At 37.6% G+C, this 20,484-nt stretch overlaps 1 protein-coding gene across 2 annotated transcripts; it reads left to right on the top strand.

Moving 5' to 3' along the window:
• The first annotated feature begins 233 nt into the window (after window positions 1-233).
• On the top strand, window positions 234-13,650 carry LOC115629099 (stromal interaction molecule homolog). Of its 2 annotated transcripts, XM_030525419.1 has the most exons (9): window positions 234-249; window positions 7,279-7,874; window positions 8,207-8,370; window positions 8,443-8,675; window positions 10,143-10,258; window positions 10,340-10,512; window positions 10,581-11,175; window positions 11,237-11,284; window positions 12,331-13,650. In XM_030525419.1, exons 2-9 carry the CDS (start codon window positions 7,430-7,432, stop codon window positions 12,492-12,494), a joined length of 1,938 nt encoding a protein of 645 aa, XP_030381279.1. In that variant the 5' UTR covers window positions 234-249; window positions 7,279-7,429; the 3' UTR covers window positions 12,495-13,650. The 2 variants fall into 2 exon arrangements, with proteins under 2 accessions (XP_030381279.1, XP_030381280.1); XM_030525420.1 differs by lacking the exon at window positions 12,331-13,650 and having other exon boundaries at window positions 235-249; window positions 11,237-11,504.
• Window positions 13,651-20,484: the final 6,834 nt, after the last annotated feature.

The raw sequence follows: 20,484 nt of genomic DNA, 5'->3' as shown, positions 1-20,484 counted from the left end.
CCCTTGAGGTCATATACAAATAATAACGAAATCCATTATATATTGTGAACATAAGGGAAACTTAAATATTGGAATTATTTTTCGCAGCTTGGGTGTATCAAGCCCCCACCTATCGGTAATTCCATACTCGATATACAAATTCGAAAGCACCACTGATTCAACACAATTCATACCCGAACCAACACATTTTAAGTTTGTACTTCATTTTTTACATTTATTTAAACTAAAAGAAATGTGCAGTTGACTGTGGTAAATCTTTACGTGAATGTTATCATACTATATATAAATGCAGCAAAGCGAATTACAAAACCAAGGCCAGAGATGTGTAATTTTATAACCGCATTCCATTTTAATAGAAAATGCTAGTATCAGCCGCGACTTGTACGCTAAACTCATAAATATTTTTTACGAATTGAAGTCTAAGTCTGTTAAATATTTACATGCACCCATATACATATATGTATATGTAGGTATATTCGTAGTGGATAGACCATAATATTTTTGTTCATCTATGCTCCACGAATATGTATGCATGTACATTCGTTCGTATGTATGTATGTTTGTTGCAAGTCAAAAGGTGAAATATAAAGTTACGTTGGTACACACATATGTACGTTAATACAAACATTTGCATATGTGTATACATTTGCTTTCATGAAAAATTAATTGAAACAGTGGCGTGGGATATGGCTTTTAAGTTATACCCTAGTTGTCTATGCGTGATGGAACTTAGCCACATCACAAGTGCATGACCAAATGAGCTGCTCAATAAATTCACAGAAATAACAATTGGGAAGGTGCAACAAGCTGTTGTTTGCTATCATAAAGATACATACATATGTATGTAGACATAGGTATGGACCTACATGCAATGACAGTGTCCCTTTTTGACTGTTACTTAGTTAACCGAATAAAAAAAAGATGCTTACCAAAATTATGAGGCGCTTTTGTTCCGTTTTGACAATAACAAAAACATACATGGGTAAAAGCTAGAGCATAGGCTTTTAAAGCAAAACAGTGTTGAGACAAGCTTATAAAAGAACCGTCTCTAGAAATCAATGCTCGCAGTTTTGTCCATCTGCAGCTGTATCACAATAATTATACATATAATAAATAGTTCCTATTATACATACATACATAATATAACTAGTCGGCCCCTTGCTCCCTAAAGACCTTATAAATCTAATAATCAGCTAGCTATGTATCTTTTACAGCAAAATGTGTCCAATGACCCTTTAGCGAAACTTAAAGAGTTCAGAAAACATTGTTAGAAGAGTGTTAAAAAATGTTTCCCAGCTACTACACTCAAAATAACATCTTGGGACTCGGCACCAAAATTTGTATCTGATCGGTTAATTTTTCGGACGAACAAATATATTCTTAAAGACCGATATGGTTTTCGATAGTATTGGCGTGAGGTAAGGAAGGAACTCGCATTTCTTCGCAATAGTTTGGTGATGATTTGGAAACATTTCATAGTTTTGGCTCGAGTGTAGCATACATAAGTTTATTGGAAGGCAGCCTGCTGCTTGTCTGCATTTTGCTGGAGGTTGCAGGACTATTGTGGATTGGCCAGTGTGCTCCCCGAATCTTAATTCAATTGAACATTTTTTTTGTGTGATGTTAACACGTCGAGTTTATTTTGGAAAATGAAAATTTGACAGCATTGTTTATCTTGACTTTAAATGAATAGATAACAAAATGGTAAAGTCTACAATGGTCCTATTAATAATTAATAAGTGAAAAAGCTGAAGACGGGTGCCTCGAATTTAAAATACTTGTACTCTGTACCTATCTAATTATATACATTTTAAAAAAGCTACAAATTAAAAAAAAAAAAGCAATAAACAAAACTGTAATAAAACTACAAAATATATGAGAGATAATACCTTCTTCGGATGTCGAACTCACGTAAACGGTAAAATAAATAAAATAAACTTGCACAGCTTACACATATAAGGCATTTGGTCTTTAGCTCTGATAGTCTCTGTGTTCATACGGACAGACGGAAAAGGCTAGATCGACTCCTCTTGTCATGCTGATCAAGAATATATACATACTTATTGGACTTAAAGCAACAAATACTCAGATGTCTTATCATTTTGATACACTTGCAGGTGGACAACAATTCCGGCTTGATAGTAAAACATAATGTTATTTTATAAGGTTACCTCAAACTTGAAAAAAGCTGATTTCTTCCAAAGCTGCCTATGTTCTATACTTACCTATTTTGCTTTTATTTTTATCAAAATAGGAACATCAGAGGTGTAGGAAAAAAGGAAAGCCAAACATTTACATCAACGAGCTTCCAAATATATAAAATATATGAATATCAAGTTTGGTTGTTCTAGCTCTTGTACTTATTGATAACGTTGCAGATAGATGGGTATGCTCACACCGACTCGTCATTCTGATCACAAAAAATATATATCCTTTGTGGGGTCTGCCACGCTACGCCCCCTATGTGTAGCATATTAAACTACTACATTTGATCAGCAGAATAAAATACATATTCATATTCTAATAGTTTTTATTCATTATATTATAGAAATTAAATAATGATCTACCGTTACCATGGGATATACATAAGTATATGTATAGTATGTGTAGGCAGTATATGGATTTCAAAACGTTTCTCCCTCTTCCATTCACTCTTAATATTTAGTTTTGTTTATCGATCCCATCGATTGGCTTTCAGAAGAGCTCTTCATGAATCCTGGACAAGAATTTGTTAGCGCCAACACATGTAGATAATAAGTGAACTATTTATGTGACACGCCATAAAACGTCAATGTTTTATACCTCAAATACGGCACCAACGAACTTTTCCATAATACCCACGAGCATCGTATGATGATTTACTAAGTCGCGTTTTCAAAGATAGACAGTCAATCCATGCGACGTATAAAAGTTATAAAAGTAGATGATGTGATTGATGTTGTCTGGAACCGATTGTTGTTAGATTGTAGTCTTTATGTATTATTCACAGTTTAAATTGAATATTTACCTCAATACGATCGAAATATTCAACAACGGTATACTAACATGCAGAAAAATACTAACGAAGTTCCATTCCACTTGTCTAGCAACGGAATCCAGATATCATCATCATCTTCAGAATCGCAGTTGTTTTCATATCCAATAGCTCCTTTATCAGTTAAAATTCAATGTCTTTCTCAAACAATTTTAAGAAATTTATAGCTCAACGACGCGTCATGACTATCGAAGAAATCATATGTGTAGTATTTAAGGAGCCACAAGTGTTGGACGCCAAAGGGCGGGACTGGGCATTACATTAAGGTTAAGGTGGCTATGTGTGAACGGCTGGTTGGAAATCTAGTCTTCCAAAGTTTCTGTGACTTCCCATGCCAGAGGAGAAGGATTTATACAATGATCTGTGGTATAAACTTGTTATATGATGTATGATAATGACTTCTACGGATAAGAGGGAAGGTTGGTTAGGTAGGCCGATGATATTCTGCATAGCTTGACATAGTTGAAGTAAATAGGAATTAAATATGTATATCTGTTTTTCTATAATGAAGGTCCCTCATCACTTGTACCTCACTAATTCTAAGTCTAACATATTGAACGAGACTGGTCCAATGTCCCAGAACGTGGGTCGCTTCAAGAAGGTCCTATAGGAACTGTTATCTCAAATATATATATCATCGGAGTGGCTTTTTTTAAGCGCGGTTGTATTTTGTAGGATCTGATATAAAACAAATCCTCGGCCCTACACTTACCTTATTACCTTATTTTGGTGTGTAGACTCCAAAAATCTACCAATTTAACAATTTCAGGGTCTGGTCCTTTTTTATATTACCAATCGGAAAAAGGTCTTCAGTGTCATCTCTCCTTTGTACTTTTGGGCTATATTTTGTCGGTTTTAGTTGCTCTTAAACTTTCCTTTGACAATGAGAAATGTGTGACTGCTGGCGTCACAACAACTTGTTTCCTCTGCTTCGTGAAAACTAGTTGCCTGAGATGCTTCAGGTTTCCATAGGGTTGCATGAAACGTTCAATGAGGGGATTTTGTCTAACCTTTACAATAGATGGGCCACAATCGATTCGATTCAGTCCTGATTGACATTGCTTCGGCTGTGCGATTTTCTACGACTTTACTATATCCTTAGTCCATAGAAACCATTTAAATATGTTTACTTACATATTGAAGATGTTTTCACGATGTTGTTCTGGATAAGTAGCTATAGCTTACGTACGATCTAAGCAATTCTAAAATTGTGACTGACATTCGCATGATTTTCTAAATTTGTGTACATTTATGTACAAAGTAGTGCAGAAATGTTGCAGATCTCTTCAGCACAGTTCTCAGTCTACCTCATATGGGTCCCAGGCCATAGGGATATAAAAGGAAACTGAAGCGCCGACGATCTGGCAAGACACGGTACTATTGTCCCTATCATTCCGGATAAGGAAAATATACTAATGGCCAGCTGCAAACTTCTAGTCCGGAAACACTCCGAAGCGGTTGCAAATCGACTGTGGATTGACGAACTTCATGCCCGTAAAACGCAGAGCAGAGCTCTACAGGCTTAGCGTTGCTCGGCGGCAATCAGAGCCATCAGTGGCCACTGGCTGGTAGGCTGTCACCCCGCCATACTTGGGCTCCAATACAATGACTTTTGTCGTAGCTGTAAGTACGAGGAAGAAGAGGAAGCCGTAATCCACCTCTTAGGTGACTGTACGGCCTTACTAAGAACCAGACAAGGATTCTTAGGAGCCAATTTCCTTCCTAACCTATCGGCATTGTCAAGGAAGATGCCGGAGCATATTTCAAAATTCATCTAAGCCTATGGATAGGTGTAATATATGTACAGACGCGTAGAAAACCATGGGAGGACGGTGCTGCCAAAAATCGGCCTAAGTGAGTCAGGACTAAACAAATCGGTTAAAAAAAATTGCTTTTGTAAAAAATGATAGGTATAGTACGTAAATATAAACACAATCATCGGTGTTTTTACATCTTTAAGCAAATTTGAAGACGTTAGCAACATTGAGTCAGGTTAATTTTTTCTCACAACTTCAATTATATTTTCCGTTTAGCTAGAAAGTTGTCTACATGCACCGAAGCTGTATATCCGTAACTCTGCCTTACGACATAAACGAAGCCTGGGTATAAGCTTTTAACACGGTAGCTCTTAAATTGTGGGAGGGGTAGGTATTAAAACAGACGGACACATGGGCAGACGCATACGTGGACAGATGGACATCGCGATTTCGAACCGTCTTGTCATGCGTATAAGCTAAATTTCTATTTATTTATTGAAAAAGTGTAATATTAATAGTAAATTTGGCCTAGTTGGTTTTGAACTAAATTATTAATTTCAAATCTAGCCGTAAGTAAGTTGTGCTTGACGATACCAAATGAGTTTGTGTGAGAGGCGAGAGGAGCGCCCTTTTAGGAACTTTGTCAGCAATATTAAGGCCATAAGGCACGTTGTGTGTTGCTGCAGTAAGGTTTTGATACCTCATTTAGTATGCCGGGGGTTATTGGGCCGAATTGATGATAACTTTCCCTTGAAGAGTAGTGGCTAATTTTTTCCGCTTTCTGAACATGGTTTGCAATACTCAACTCACACAATGATCTGTCGATAACTTGAGAAGGCAAATGGACATATGTACTTAAGTAAATTAATGTATTCTTAACGCATATTTTTATATAATTTTCATTTTTGGAGCTTTCTTTTACGAGTATTCCAAACATTTAATCTCTAAGCTAAAATACACATGTACATAGCTTAAGGCCTTTAATAGCCAGTGCTATATTCAAAAGTGATAATAAATTTATTTGCAATGCTATATAAAATAAACTCTGTAAACTGAAATTACTTCGTTTCTAGTGGGCTATTGATGTTTGAATTTTTTCCATTTATTGCTATTGTATTGTTGCTTTGGTAACAATTATTCCAGAACTGGCATTTGAGTATAATAGTTTAGTCTATCTGTTAAAGTTTTTGATATGGATGGTTCTCATTCTGAGAGATTGTACAGTGTAGATTTCCTTTTACTTGTTAATATCCACTGTGGGTGCATCATTAAAATTATTTACGATGAATGCTCTTGCGATGTGCTAGTTAATACCGTAGTGTTGTTATCCTTTTCACCTATTTCTTTTTAAAATCAATCTGCTGGCTTGGACAATAATCTTCTGTTAATTTGAAATTAAATTCATTTAACCGCTTGAAATGTACGTGTCAGTTTCCGTTTCTTACTGTGGTATTGTAGGTCGTATTTCTGTTTTTGTTTCAGTTGTTATAAGGAATGTTGTCTTATCTAGCCTGCTCTCTTGTCTTGGTTCGGGAGTTACTTTCGTTATCTCGAATACCTATACTCGTGATCGAGTGAATGAAGTAGTGGCACTCATAAATAGCTCTATCAATAAGCTTTCAGAAATGTGTTTCTATCTATCCGTTAATTGTACTTTTGCTTGTTCGTGAGCAGTATGTACGGATTATGCTGTCACCTCTGAAAAAAAAAAACTTTGTAACTCAGGGGGAACTGAAGATGTTTTGAATACATTGTATCGTTGCCTAAAACGCTATCAAATGATTTTAGGGTTGATGGTTTGAAAGGTATCCGCTATTATTAGGTTTATTTAATAGGTTATCATATCATATTCAAATGCTCCCAATAGAGGTTCTTGGTTGGAAATATAACACTGCCTTTTTGTTATATGATTTATTATTTTTGTAACATTTTATTTTCTTTAAATAAATAATTCGAGGCTCTATCTTGCACACAATTATATAGGAACGTGTTAAGTTACAAACATGCTGCCAAATCATTTGGTGGTGTTCCAAACGTTCTGCGACCTCATGAAGTATATATATTCTTAATCAGTTAGTCCTAAGCAAGTCAATTTTTCTACAAAAGTAACAGAAGTTAAAACAAAAACTTGCACAGCGTGCACACATAATACAACTTTGTGCAAAATTTGGTGTCTCTAGCTCTTACAGTCTCTGGGATCCATCTGTTCCTATGGACAGACAGACATAGATCGACTCGACTTTTACTTTGTGGGGTCTGCCACGCCCTTCTGCCTGTTACATTATTCAGCTCGCGCAAACCGTATATACATTTCATGTACAACCACCTGGTGTTTTAACACTGGGTCTTATAAATTGATCTTCATCGTTTTCAGATACATTTTGAGAACGCACCTGGAATTGAAATTAGTTGCCAAACCGGCATTATTACTGTCTTTAGACTACCATTGCAATATTTATTAATTTAAATTTATTGATTTATTTACAGCAGTACCTCAATTTATGATTGCTTATATTTAAGCAAGAAAGCAGAGTTGATGTAAAATTACATCTGCTGACCACATACATACATATCGTAACGGCGCACCTATAATTGTTATTTCGATCGCGTCTACTACACACACGAAATACTAGGAAACATGATGTGTTTCTACTCATTGGTTTTATTGATTACACTGACTACCAGCGCCCAAAATATTTGTCTAGTGCAATCGTCTCAAGTTGTCAACAGAGTTGATGATGCTTCTTCACAAGTGGTGCAAAACACTCACAACAGTGCATCTAACCAAAAGCAACATCAGATATACCAACAAGAACCTCACACTAATGAGGAATCGGTTGGTGTTAGCTTGCACGCCCATTCACAAGCTACCCCGCAGAGTCTTAAGTTGCATGTGGCATCAGACCATCCGACACATTCTCAACATTCAGCAACAATTCAGGACGCAGCGGTTTCACATCCGGCTCATATAACGACTCCGCATGCTGGCAGTGGCGGCCAATCTCCGAATGTTGATGCGCAGCCTAGGAGCTCCTACAATCTACTAAGTGAAGCTATGTCTCATGCAGTTAGTAATGAGTTCAGTAAGTTATATTTTTACATTTGTGCTCAAGTTTATTTATTTGTGTAGATAAATCAAAGTCCGTCAGATCGTCCTTTTTATACCCTGTACCCGTAGGGTAAAAAGGGTGTATTAAGTTTGATCATTTTAAATTAGGTTATAGTTCTTGGCCAGATAGTCATAATAGAATAAGAGAATGAGCGTGCACGACAAATGGACTCTCTGTCTGTCCGTCCGTGTCCAAAATCCAGGCGGTCATCGCGGAAAAATGGATACCTCTTTATAGATTCTGTCCTTATTTTAAATATATTTATATTAAATATATCTAATGTATGTATATTTTAAATTTTACAGATTCTATGGGTGTTGGATCGGCTGACGGTGCTTGTCATGCAGAAGATCTTGACTGTTATACCGGTAATGTGCAGGATCGTCTTGGCATGGAAGCGATTGCTACCTTACATCGTCAATTAGATGACGACGATAATGGAAACATTGACTTAAGTGAATCTGATGATGTAAGCTTACAAAAATGTTGTTTAGAAAGGAGCGTTTATTTTTACCCATTTCTTGTATATTTTCAACAACAGTTTCTCCGTGAAGAGTTAAAATATGATTCGGGTTACGAAAAACGTCAAAAGGCTTTTCATTTCAACGATGATATGCACATCTCGGTCAAGGAACTGTGGGAAGCTTGGTTGCGGTCGGAAGTTCATAATTGGACAATTGAACAAACTACCGACTGGTTAGCACAGTCTGTTCAACTTCCACAATATGTAGACCTTTTCAAGCAGCACAAAGTAGCTGGTGCAGCTTTACCAAGGTAAATATAAAATACAATAACCACAAAATCATCAGCTTCTAAAGAGATAAAATACCTGTCAGCTCAAGTTGTAGCAACGAGTACACAACTAAAATGCTAAGCACACTTTGTGTCCAATATGTCCACTTTGTGCCTAATAAGAAATATACACAGAGCAAGATGTACAATAAAAAGGGACTCTAAATTCAAAATACAAACAACAAAAAACCTCTCAACGTAAACAGAACTTTTTAAAAATAGGAACTCAGTTTTGGCAAAACGTTTTGCACGATCATACTACTTGTGCTTTAGAAGAGTTAAAATTCGTTTCTTTTTTTTTTGGCAAAAAAAATTGTTCGGGTTGACTGATGAGACGATGAATTCTCGTGCAATATGCGCCAACTTCCTTCTTCACGATCTAGGTGCTACCGTTCGGCACTTTAATGTCTGCTTTCGCCGAGGTTTAATTAGTCGTGTCTGCAAGTGCCTGGCTTATACAATTTAGAAGTGCTTGTAGTCGTAGCAAGATTATTCGCGTCCTGCAAGTTCATCGCATAGCTGACATACAAAGGATATGACTTGGAAAGAGTTTTGTTTATATAGATATTGGTGCCAAATTAAATAATGCGAATATTCTTTTCGGTGCTGATGGGGCTTCAGAACTCAATGGCGCGCAGAGGGAATACTAATCACGGCCCTTGGTCGTATCATAAACCTTTTCTGAAAATGAAATGGAATGGAAATACTTCATTTTATACCTGTTTTTATAGCCCCTAGGGGATAATTGTCCTTTACATAGGAAATCAGATTGTTAAGAACCCTGGGATTTGATCAAGGTAGATCAGTACCCATGCAACCCAATAATAACTACACACTATGGAATGTTTGTACGAGTATAAACATACTAGCGTTTCCGGCTTGCGTTGCTGCGCCACTGAATTGTAGTGCTTTTTAAACTTTCTGATGTTACATCTGTCCCAATACGTCCTTCGCTTCGTACCCACTGTCGTCCACCTTTCGTCGTCTGTACAAAGGATGTCTATCGCCTCCTGTTGGTGTTTCTTGGATCAGATGGGGATGCCCTTTCGCTCTTTGCCGAAGCCGCAACTCCCATTTTTGTTCTGTTTCTATTGCTCTAGACGTAAATGCCCTTTCGCAAATATCTTGTAAACGTTATTCGCGTTCATCAGCATTGTCAGCTGCATTTTTTTTAAATTCGATTTTACAACTTGAAAGTGACTCAAATATGTTATAATGAGCAAATAAGCCAGAAAATTGATTGCGTTGACGAAACGCCGCGAAACTTCACAATATTACCCATTGGACTATTTTGAATATTGCCAAAAAATTTGATCAACATCAGTTGAGCGGTTTCGGAGCCTATACGGAACATATATACATAGATACATACATACATACTTCCATTTTTATATACATAGAAGATGAGCAATCATTAAATTCAATTTCAAATTTTCTTGATCCTTATAGATTGGCCGTAAATAATCTGCATTATGTAAGCAATGTGCTCGGCATTAAGGACCCCATCCACAAGCAAAAAATTTCGCTGAAAGCCATGGATGTTGTTTTGTTTGGACCACCACGCGGTAAAGGAGCTCATTAGCAGCGTCCAACGCTTTAAATATAATCACTGAAAAGTACCTTACAGTTTTCCTTTAATTTTACAGAAACTGGAACACGGTGGAAGGACTATATATTGGTTACGTTACTGCTGAGCGCAATAATTGGATGCTGGTATGCTTACCAGCAAAACAAAAATGCCAAACGGCACCTGCGGCGCATGGCTCAAGACATGGAAGGGCTTCAGCGGGCTGAGCAAAGTCTGCAGGAGATGCAAAAGGTGCATATGTATGCCCACAAGGTGCAACTGTGGGAATGAAATAACAGCTGATTTTAATTTTTGAGCAGGAACTGGAACGTGCGCGTATGGAGCAAGAAAACGTAGCAACGGAAAAAATGGATCTTGAACGTCGTTTAAAGGAAGCTCCATCAGTAAACACGCCGAGCGCTGATTTGGAGGTACAGCAGCTCAAGAAAGAAATTGAGATATTGCGTAACGAGCTTTCGCGTGCCGAGTTTGAGCTGGTGGACAATTGCTGGGCACCACCACCGCAGTTACAGTCATGGCTTCAATACACTTATGAGTTGGAAAGTAAAAACCATCAGAAAAAACGTGTCTCTGCCGAAAAGCAGCTGCAATCAGCACGTGAAGCGTGTGAAAAATTACGTAAAAAACGTTCTAGCTTAGTTGGTGCTTTCGTGTCGACACATGGGAAGAGCATTGACGACGTGGACCGCTCCATAGTCGAAGCCCGAAATGCTTTGGGAGAAGTAACCAATGAACTGCAGGAACGTCTTCACCGCTGGAAACAAATCGAATCCTGTCTCGGGCTTAATATTGTCAACAACAACGGACTGCCATATTTGGAAAGCATATTATATGGTCGCAATGGCGGAACTGGTGGGAGTGTAGGTAGTGCCAGTTCAACCAAAGGGTCAAGAGGTAAGTAGCTGGAATAGCAACATATCGATGTAACAGAATGCAGACATATTTTTTCATTTAGCGCGGATGACGAGTAGCACAGATGATTTGGATGATGAATCCGTGCAAGGTAAGCTGAATTTTGAGAACTTTTCGCTGCTAGCCACGGAGTGACTGTTCGTTAATACATTATTATATATGCGTATATATGTAAGTATAAATGTAATACATAATATATTTATATTTACATATATATAAATATACCGCGTTGTGAGGAGAACATGGCTTCACATTACACTTATTATAATTCGCAAACAAACTTAATGTCCTTAAAATACATTTTTTGTTTACGTATATGTACTTATATTTGTATGCATTTGTTATTACTGTAAATCAATATTCTATTTTTAAAATGTATGTATAACCCTTGCTTACATTTATTTTTATAAATATATACATATTTAATTATTCAAAAGTATCAATCAAAAACGTACATGTAAAATTTTATGACTTAAGAAACTAAATGTTGTTTACCTATCTATGTACATCATGTTTTTAGTTAATTAACACCTATGTTTATTCCTTATAACACCATAACAGCTACAGCTACATATACATTTATTTTTTTTTAGTTAATTGATTGTTATGCTTAATCCTTTCCGGTTCTTTTGTTCTCTTATTATTGCTAAAGCTGGCTCACATATTTACATATATGCACGTGCATTAAAATAGTTTTTGATTCAAACTCAGTTTAAAACATAATGATAATATAAATATGTAAATATACACATATGTATTAGAAATCTCGATATTGAGATAAATAGATAATTGCTCACATTCCGAAAAGCTTACAACACTTCTAAGCAATGATCGTTCAGCAAAGTTCATAAAGTTCATTAGACGTAATTTTTGTTGTTGCATGCAAGGGCGTAAGCAGCTTTTTCCAAAGTGGACGCCAAAAAAATTTAATAAAATAATAATTTATGCATATGATCAATAGAAAAACTACAACAAATCCAACTAATGAATGAGTGGTCGATTTCATATTGAGAATTGCATACGCCCTTGGTTGCATGTATCGTGTTTTTTTTTTTTGTGGTTGGAAATCAGTGTAATTGTTGTCCGATATTTTTTGGAAATAACAAAAGTGTTTGTATTTCAACATCACCACAACAGTCTTTCGGAGGAACCAAAATCTCTTGCTGCCAAGAATGACGAATTCGGATAAAAAACATTTCAGTTTTGTCGCCTTAGGCTACAACACTTTTACAATTTTCATTAGTGACTTACTTATGTCAAGAGTGTGTTTTTATAATTGTGTATACCACGTACATATATAACTAAAAGGGCATATCACATGTTAATTTATTAAATTCAATATTTTTTTTATAAATCGAAAAAAAAATTAATGGAATTTAGAGCGTGTTACGAATGATTTGTTTGAGAAGTCCGTTGGCTACCCAAGATCGAATGCTCTGCAAGCTGTTCCTGTTTGAATGATGCGAGAAATAAGAAAATTGTGTAAATCCGGTCCAGAGTATTGTAACAAAACGAAATATTTTATGAACGCTTTCCTTTGGCCGGCTTAAATTGAAGATAAGTAACACGTGTAGTTATTATTCCACTTATTTTTAAAATTCTATAACGTACAGGAGAAAAAGAAACGTCCTTTAAGTATATATGAAAAAATTAAATAGAAACAACATATACACTTTATTGAATAACTGCTACGCTTCATTTCAACGATCCGTTTTTCGCTGAGACAAATTTTTAGAAATTGTATTTAGTAAATGTGTTTTTTACAGATGAATAATCAATAGTCTTAGCAGTAAGTCAGAATAATAGCGTTCAAAAATAATGGAGATACAAACGTGGAGCAGCAACATAAGCAGAGCATTCCCAAAAAATACAAAGATTCCTACTATAATTTAAATCTTTAAAGTTACAATATTAGCCAGTTCGAACAAAAAAACGAATGCACAAAACAACAGTTGCAATTGCATTTCACAAATTTATATCTGTTACATGTTGATAAAAGGGGGGAATCAGCAATGCCATTTTCGTTTGGAAACAAAAACATAAACTGATCACAACACACACACTTTTAGAAATTGAGAAAAGATTATCACATTTATAGTTCTTGTATGTGCATTGATCCAAGGCAATTAGTGCAGTTCATTATTTGGAAAACAGTGGGGGAAATAGTTGTTCCTATATTTCTTTGCCTTTACAATACAATATGAAATATTAGTTTATTGGGTCGAAAGTTATAGAGTTTTAAATCTGTTACGTATTCGGCGGTAAAAAGAAAACGGATCGTAGAATTGGGCTTAAGTGTATCCATGTATTAGAGAGTGTAATTATGTAAGTCCACACAAAACACTAATAAAGTTTTTTGTGCAGTATCTAAGACAACCGGAACGGATTAAATTATTATATTTTTTTAAATAATTAAGTTAAAAGTAAACGAAACTCAAATAAAGTAACTTTATAACAGTTGTTTATATATTGGATCTGAAAAATATAAATTTGGGCTTACAGTTCTCTTTGCCATCATGGACAGGAACGCGTTGCACAGCCCCGTTATCCGGCCAAGTAAGAATTGGTTGTGGATATACTATGGGGTTTGAGACAGCTGATGGATCAGTTTGGAGCCTACAAATTAAATTACAAACCAAATAATTTTCTACCAATCGAATGGGAAGAATTCTAAGCCCACCTACTATATTTCAGTCGAAAATAATTAAATTGGTCCCTGAATGAAGGGGTTTGCCCCAAAATCTATGGTGCGGGCAGAAGCATTTTCTTGTCTGTTCTTCTCTCATAGACTCTGCTGATTTCTAGGCAGCACGAGCTTATTTTATTGTTTTGTTTTCGCTTTAAATTCTAAAGATATAACATCAATATTTACAGTTACATTAAAATCGATCAAATATCGGCCTTACAACAATTATGTTTGAAAAGCTGGAGCGTTATGTTTTTCACGCGTTTACCTTTTGTTTGTTTTTGGTTTCACCTTCTCCCCACAAACAATGTTGTTAATAATGCCAATATTTCCAAAACTCTTTAACTAATTCTGCATTTATAATATGTTAGTTGTTCTATACTTATTTTATGCACATCATCCAATCTTTAGAAAAGTTATTGCCAACATTATTTTACACCAGTACAGCTCTCAAGCTGTATCAGCACTTTTCATTCTACCTCTTTTGCTTATTTTATACGCACACATCGGTGTAAATAATTTTGGGTGCAGGGTATTTTACGGTCGAAGAAATTCGACAGTAATCTTTTTTTATATATGTTTTTATATTCTGTAACCCAATCGTAAAAAGCGCATATTAGGTTTGGCAATCCTCTCCGATCCCATAAAGAATATACAAACGATCTATTTAGACATACCCGTCCGTCTGTTAATCCGTCTGAATGTACGCATTGATTTCGGAAAAGGCTAAACCTACATCCCAATGTTACTTTTAAACTCTACATGAAATGGACAAGGTATACTAGGTTTCTGCAAAATGAACAAGATAGAACGCTACAGTCGAGCAAGCCCGACAGTAAAATAGCCTGTACTCTCCACAAAAAAGAAAAATTACGGACACGGACACATTAGTACTAACTGGATGTACCTACCAAAATTGATTTCAAAATTACGAGAATTACGGAAGTTATAAGTAAAAACACGAATTGCGGGGGAGTGGGGGAGTGCATCGGAAAAAAAACTCAAACTCGTACTTTCTCGGTCTTAGGAGAATATGGAAACCAAGTTTGGTTATTCTAGCTCTTATACTTTCTGAGATCCTTGCGTTCATACGGACAGACAGACGGACGGACGGACAAGGCTATATCCACTCGGCTTCTCATCCTGATCAAGAATATATATACTTTGTGGGGTCTGCCACGCCTCCTTCTGTGTGTTACATACATGCGCACAAAACTAGTATAGCATTGCACCCTTTGGGTACAGGCTATAAAAATTTAACAGGCAGAATGAGGCATGGCATACCTCGCAGAGTAGATCTCTGGGCCATAAAAGAGCTGGAGACTCAAAATTTTGCACGCGATGCTTTATATGTCTACGCTCACTCCGCCGCTACTAGTAATTTTCCATAAATAAGTTCTTGAAGTTGTTTACTCAAATTTTGCAATTACATACGGTTAGTGCTTCTACTTATGTCAATTCATTAATTTGGCCAAGTTACTGCTTTAAATTTTGAATTGCTACATAGTATAACTTCGAATTCAATAGATATGTATATGGTGATGTCCGATTTTCTGGTCAAGAAATTTCCAATTAGTATTTTTGTAACATAAAAGCAAGTTGAGTAGGCTTGAAAAATGAAAATAATTTTTATGAAGCAGGCCATCCACACGCGAGCATGTTGCCTGAACTTGTTCGGCAGCACAAATACATTTGCCCATCAACGAGGCAAACATTTCCGTCTGTATTTCCCAAATATTTTTTACAAATGATGCTCGGCCAACACTGCCATCAACTGTCGAACATGTTGGCACGAACAGCCGCAAGATAGAAACATTTGTAGTCTTTGCGAACAAAACGTCGCACACTCAAATTTAACCCGAACCGCTAACGTCGAACATTTCGTCGAGCACAACAAATTCGGGCAACATGCTCGCGTGTGGATGGCCTGCTTCATAAAAATTATTTTCATTTTCGTTTAAGCAGAAAATGATGCTTGGGAATCCTTAAATAATTAAGTCAGAAATATTATTAGTGATGTTACTTCTTGCACCTGCTAGCTGTATCAAATTTCAGACCTTGTATTTGGTAATGTAGTTGTCTTTTTGCAGCGTCTCAAACGATGCAATATTGTTAAAGCTAACAGCAACAATTCGTACAAGCCAGAATAGCTTGAGTTAAGCTTGATAGCCTCAAAGCACGATTTCAATAAAACGGACGATTACAGACCTTTTAGGCCTATTATGTAGAACAGTTGTTAATACCTAAAATTACCGTATTACCAACTAGAAGCTCGCCATTTGGCTGCACGTTGTTAAGTTGAAGGCGCCCAAAGAGGTGGTTATCATAATCAATAATACCCAGCACTGCAAGCTCCTACGCTGAGCCTAAATTAAGCAACTAAAGGGTCTACAAGAGACCATCTGTTTAAAACACAATGCTGGTAAAAGTGACTAGGATGACTGGACCAGTCCTTAATTCACCGTTGCCCAGAGCCCCATTAGTCTGAAGATATGTTCTCAATACAACATCAACTCGCCAGCGACAAAATGGCTCTGATTATTTTTACATAGCTTAAGTCTCTAAGAAATATTTTTTACTATAAAACAAAACTTGTGATCACGAAACTAAAAGTTCAATAAAGCGTTTAATAAAAGTTCAATAGAATACAAAACAAGAAAGGAATGAAATTTAAAAAAATAAAACATACTTGACCTGCCTAGGGCTTAGGGGAATCTGGATACCACGTTTGATAAATCTAGCTCTTGTACATTCTAAGATCCTTGCTCTCATTCAGACGGGCATTGAAATGGCTTGTCACCTTGATCAAGAATATATATACTTTGTGGGTTCTGCCACGCCTTCTGGGTGTTACGTACATTCGCACAAAACTACTATATCCATTTACCCTTTGGGTAGAGGGTATAAAAACAAAAGATCATATTTCTAAAAATTAAATCTAAGATACATATAAATACATTTAATGAAATTTTTCTTATTTTTATACCCTGTACCCGTAGGGTAAAAAGGGTATATTAGGTTTGTGCAAAGTATGTAACATGCAGAAGGAAGCATCTCCGACCCCACAAAGTATATAAATTCTGAATCAGCATGACGAGAGAAATCGATCTAGACATGTCCGTCCGTCCGTCTGTCTGTCTGTCCGTCTGTCTGGATGAACGCAAGGATCTCAGAAACTATAAAAGCTAGAATAACCAAAGTTGGTGTCCAGATTCTCCTATGTCCGAGAAAGGACGAGTTTATTTTATTTTTTGGAATTTTCCCCCCTTTCCCCCGCTCCAGAATTTTGTCAATACCGTCCACATTTCAAAAGTTACATTAACCAAACTGCACACATAATTACATATACCTAATAGTCTAATTCAAATTTCATCTAAATCGGTTAATTCTAAGAAAAGTTATTCTGCTCATACAGACGGACTGACATCGCTATATACAGTCGTTTTTATCATTCCGATTAATATATATATATATATATATATATATATATATATATATATATATATATATATATACTTTGTCGATCTGCCACGCCTCCTTCTGTATGTTACATATACTGAAGGTATATATAGTATACCCTTTTACCCTTTCGGTACAGATTTAACTAGAGTTCTGCGAACTTGTATATTGTATTGCTATTTGGATCGGTGGGCCGTTGCTTTAGCCTCGACTGGCCAGGTAATGGGGGAACCATGTCTCTTTTAGTAGGCTCATATACCTTGATACCACCCGGGGGAGTTACTGGGTTCGCTGTTATCGCCTGCTATTCATCGTGCTTCTGAGACCTTACAAAAAAAGCGTCGGAAAACACTTCCAGCCTTATTATGGTCTACGGGATCTTCACCACGTCAGATACGTCCCAAACTTTCCATCCGCAATCCAAGTCCACCAAGGTCTCGAGATGTGCATACACATATAACTTGCAGCAAATTCTTGACATCTGATGGGCACGCTGGCGTGTCTCTTATGCAGAAACGCATTCATTGATTCACGGCCCGATTCATCCAGCGTGCAAGCTAAAACAAAGGTGATCCGGCTGAAACTGAAGCCTATCGTTGGGTAAATATGATGGAGTACATTCCCGTGATCATCCAATTAGGCTGAGTCCCCAGTCATCCAACCACTCGCCGATGCCCAGGTACCGGTACTTGTCAACATATGGCAAATTTACTTCTGCAAGCCGCACATATGGCCGTATGGTGCGCGATAATGTGCCCCTCAGTAGCATGACCACCGTCTCCCTAATGAGAACGGTGACTCCGGTTTCCATGCGCCAAGCATTTCTGCTGCTTTCTCCTTCAGTCCGTATCGGGAATTTCCTTCGACGAAAATCAGTAGGTCTTTCGCATACGGGAGCGATCTACCTAAGTCAATAATCTTATTTCGTAGCTCCATTTCACATGGAGGCTTTGAGGACGTGGCACCTGGTTTGGGGTCAAACTGCCACCTGCATTCGGCCGGCAGCACATCATTCAGACCATTCACCATTATCGCCTCCAGCACTTGCCCAAACACTGGGAGCAAACAGATACCTCGATAAGAGGCAGGATCGTTTTTGCCCTTATCAGGCCATTTGAGCAAAGCAACCATACGTGGCTTCTGTCTTCGGGAAAGTATCCATCGCTAAGCAGCTGGATTACATCGCCACCAAGTGCTTGATTCTGGCGACACTAAGGATGGCGACACTTCCCTTACGGCATTCGACTCTCTGCGCCCTGCACTGCACTGAACTGCAGACAACTGATGATCCAACGCCATCTCCACGAAGTCATCAGGCAGGTGAGCTGCCGGTCTCCACACCAACTGATTGTCACCTGATTGTCAGGACGGCACAGGAGTAAAACTATCAACCGTGTTCTCCGGACCAGGTGTCACCACAATAGAAATACTGTTGTGGTCACTCAGGGCCCTTTCGTCCACTCTCCAGATGAATGTGGCCGACATAAACGCTGTGGGGTTCACGAACGTTACGGTTTTATCTCTCCTAGCCCGATGATTGTCGAGTGTGAAGACCTCACCTAACACGTTCAGCACGCCAGAGCGGCTTCCTAGTTCAGTCCGCCAGCTGCTCACCCCGATGATGGTTCAAGTGCCTATGAGAGCTCGCTGAACCACATTCGGGTATTCCGCGTTGGCATCAAGTCCATGACTGCTGTGTTGCTACCGCGCACCAACACCGCACGCATTTACGAAGGAACTTAGGAAGATTGAGCCAAACTTCAAACGCCTCCGGGACTCCGAGCCCGCGTTCACAGCTTGGTGTCGGCCATAGTTCGCTTGGGTGAAACTAAAAATCAATGTTCAGCTTACACCCTCTCCAACATCGCGTCATATGTATGTATATCGGGCTCTTCCTCCAAAAGCATGTAATGCATCAAAGAAAGCCCTTGGAACGGGCTTTCCAGTCCAGCAGTCCATCGACTTGATGCATTTTGCTGCGACGTGGCCTTTATCGATAGCTTTTAACAGTTATGGAACTGACGGTAGCTTTAGAAAGCTTATCAAAAGCTGTGTTCGCACACACTGACACAGGTGCTTATCTGGTCTGGGCTGCTATTTTTAGCCTTGGAATACATTCACCGCAATCCCACCATTTTCCAAGGTCGGAGACTATTGCCTTATCAGAAATACACACAAACCGACAATGAGCGCACTCGTGTTGGACGTCTGTTCACGACGACTGTTTGAAGCAACCTGATCCCTTTCTAATTATAGAAACGAACTGCCGCTCATAATTTGGTTAGAGCTGGATGCCACGAACAAATCTCCCTATTGGTAAGATTCAGCCGCAAGCAATGCGCCAAAATAGAAAAAATTTGCTGGGAGCGATGAACCGAAAAACTATCGTCTTGGCCAAAATGGTAAAATATATGTAAGACGGTCAAAAGAGAACGAACTTTTTCAAAGGAGTTCTGTGACCAGTGGGCAATCGATTTAAAACCTAAATCTATGTAAATAACAATAGCTCTATATAAATAAAATCGTATTTAATTTATGACCGGATAAAATGGTGGGAAACGAACGTTCATTCGTGCCATTCATGGCCAACATTGTACGCACCGCACATTGCTTAGCTTAATCAGCCTTGATTTTTGATACGAACTGTCGCAGCATATAATGCATTGCAGAATGCTATCCGATCCTAATGTTTGGAACTTGTGATATCAAAACTTTGTTCAATAAATAAGCAGTAATTGTCAGGACGAAACCATCGAAAGCATGCCTTGTATTGTCTGTCTATTCTGATTTAATGGGAGGATCCAGTTCATTGGGTTGTTCCTTAAGTCCTTGTAGATATGGACGTGTGATTAAAATATTTGTATTATTTTATGAAGGTCAAGTACTGGACTCCTAAATTGGAAGTGTGATTACAGAAAATAGGCCTGTTGAAGGAATCATTTGTTTTAGTATTTGTTACCGAACAGAATATTCCCCTCTGAGGATACAAACAAAATTGGTACCCTGTTTTTTTAAAGCAGAGCTGATTCATTATTTGGCAGACTGGCACCGGTATTTGAGCGATCTGTATAGCTCAGTGTTAGCGTATTGGATATTCGAGTTGATTTTTCAGTGCGCAAAATCCGGATAAAATTTGGTGTTCATAT

This window comes from Scaptodrosophila lebanonensis, unplaced genomic scaffold (genome assembly GCF_003285725.1).
Source record: "Scaptodrosophila lebanonensis strain 11010-0011.00,11010-0021.00 unplaced genomic scaffold, SlebRS2 tig00000136-arrow-arrow-pilon, whole genome shotgun sequence".
Classification (NCBI taxonomy): domain Eukaryota; kingdom Metazoa; phylum Arthropoda; class Insecta; order Diptera; family Drosophilidae; genus Scaptodrosophila; species Scaptodrosophila lebanonensis.
The sequence above is the reverse complement of the archived record's forward strand: the minus strand, read 5'-3'. Positions and strand labels throughout refer to the sequence as shown.

Excerpts from the sequence above, each read along its gene's own strand:
- LOC115629099 (XM_030525419.1), top strand. The coding sequence starts at position 7,430 with ATGATGTGTTTCTACTCATTGGTTTTATTGATTACACTGACTACCAGC. Across the intron at positions 11,176-11,236 it reads TTCAACCAAAGGGTCAAGAG|CGCGGATGACGAGTAGCACA; the intron begins GTAAGTAGCTGG and ends TTTTTCATTTAG. Across the intron at positions 11,285-12,330 it reads GGATGATGAATCCGTGCAAG|TCTTTCGGAGGAACCAAAAT; the intron begins GTAAGCTGAATT and ends TCACCACAACAG.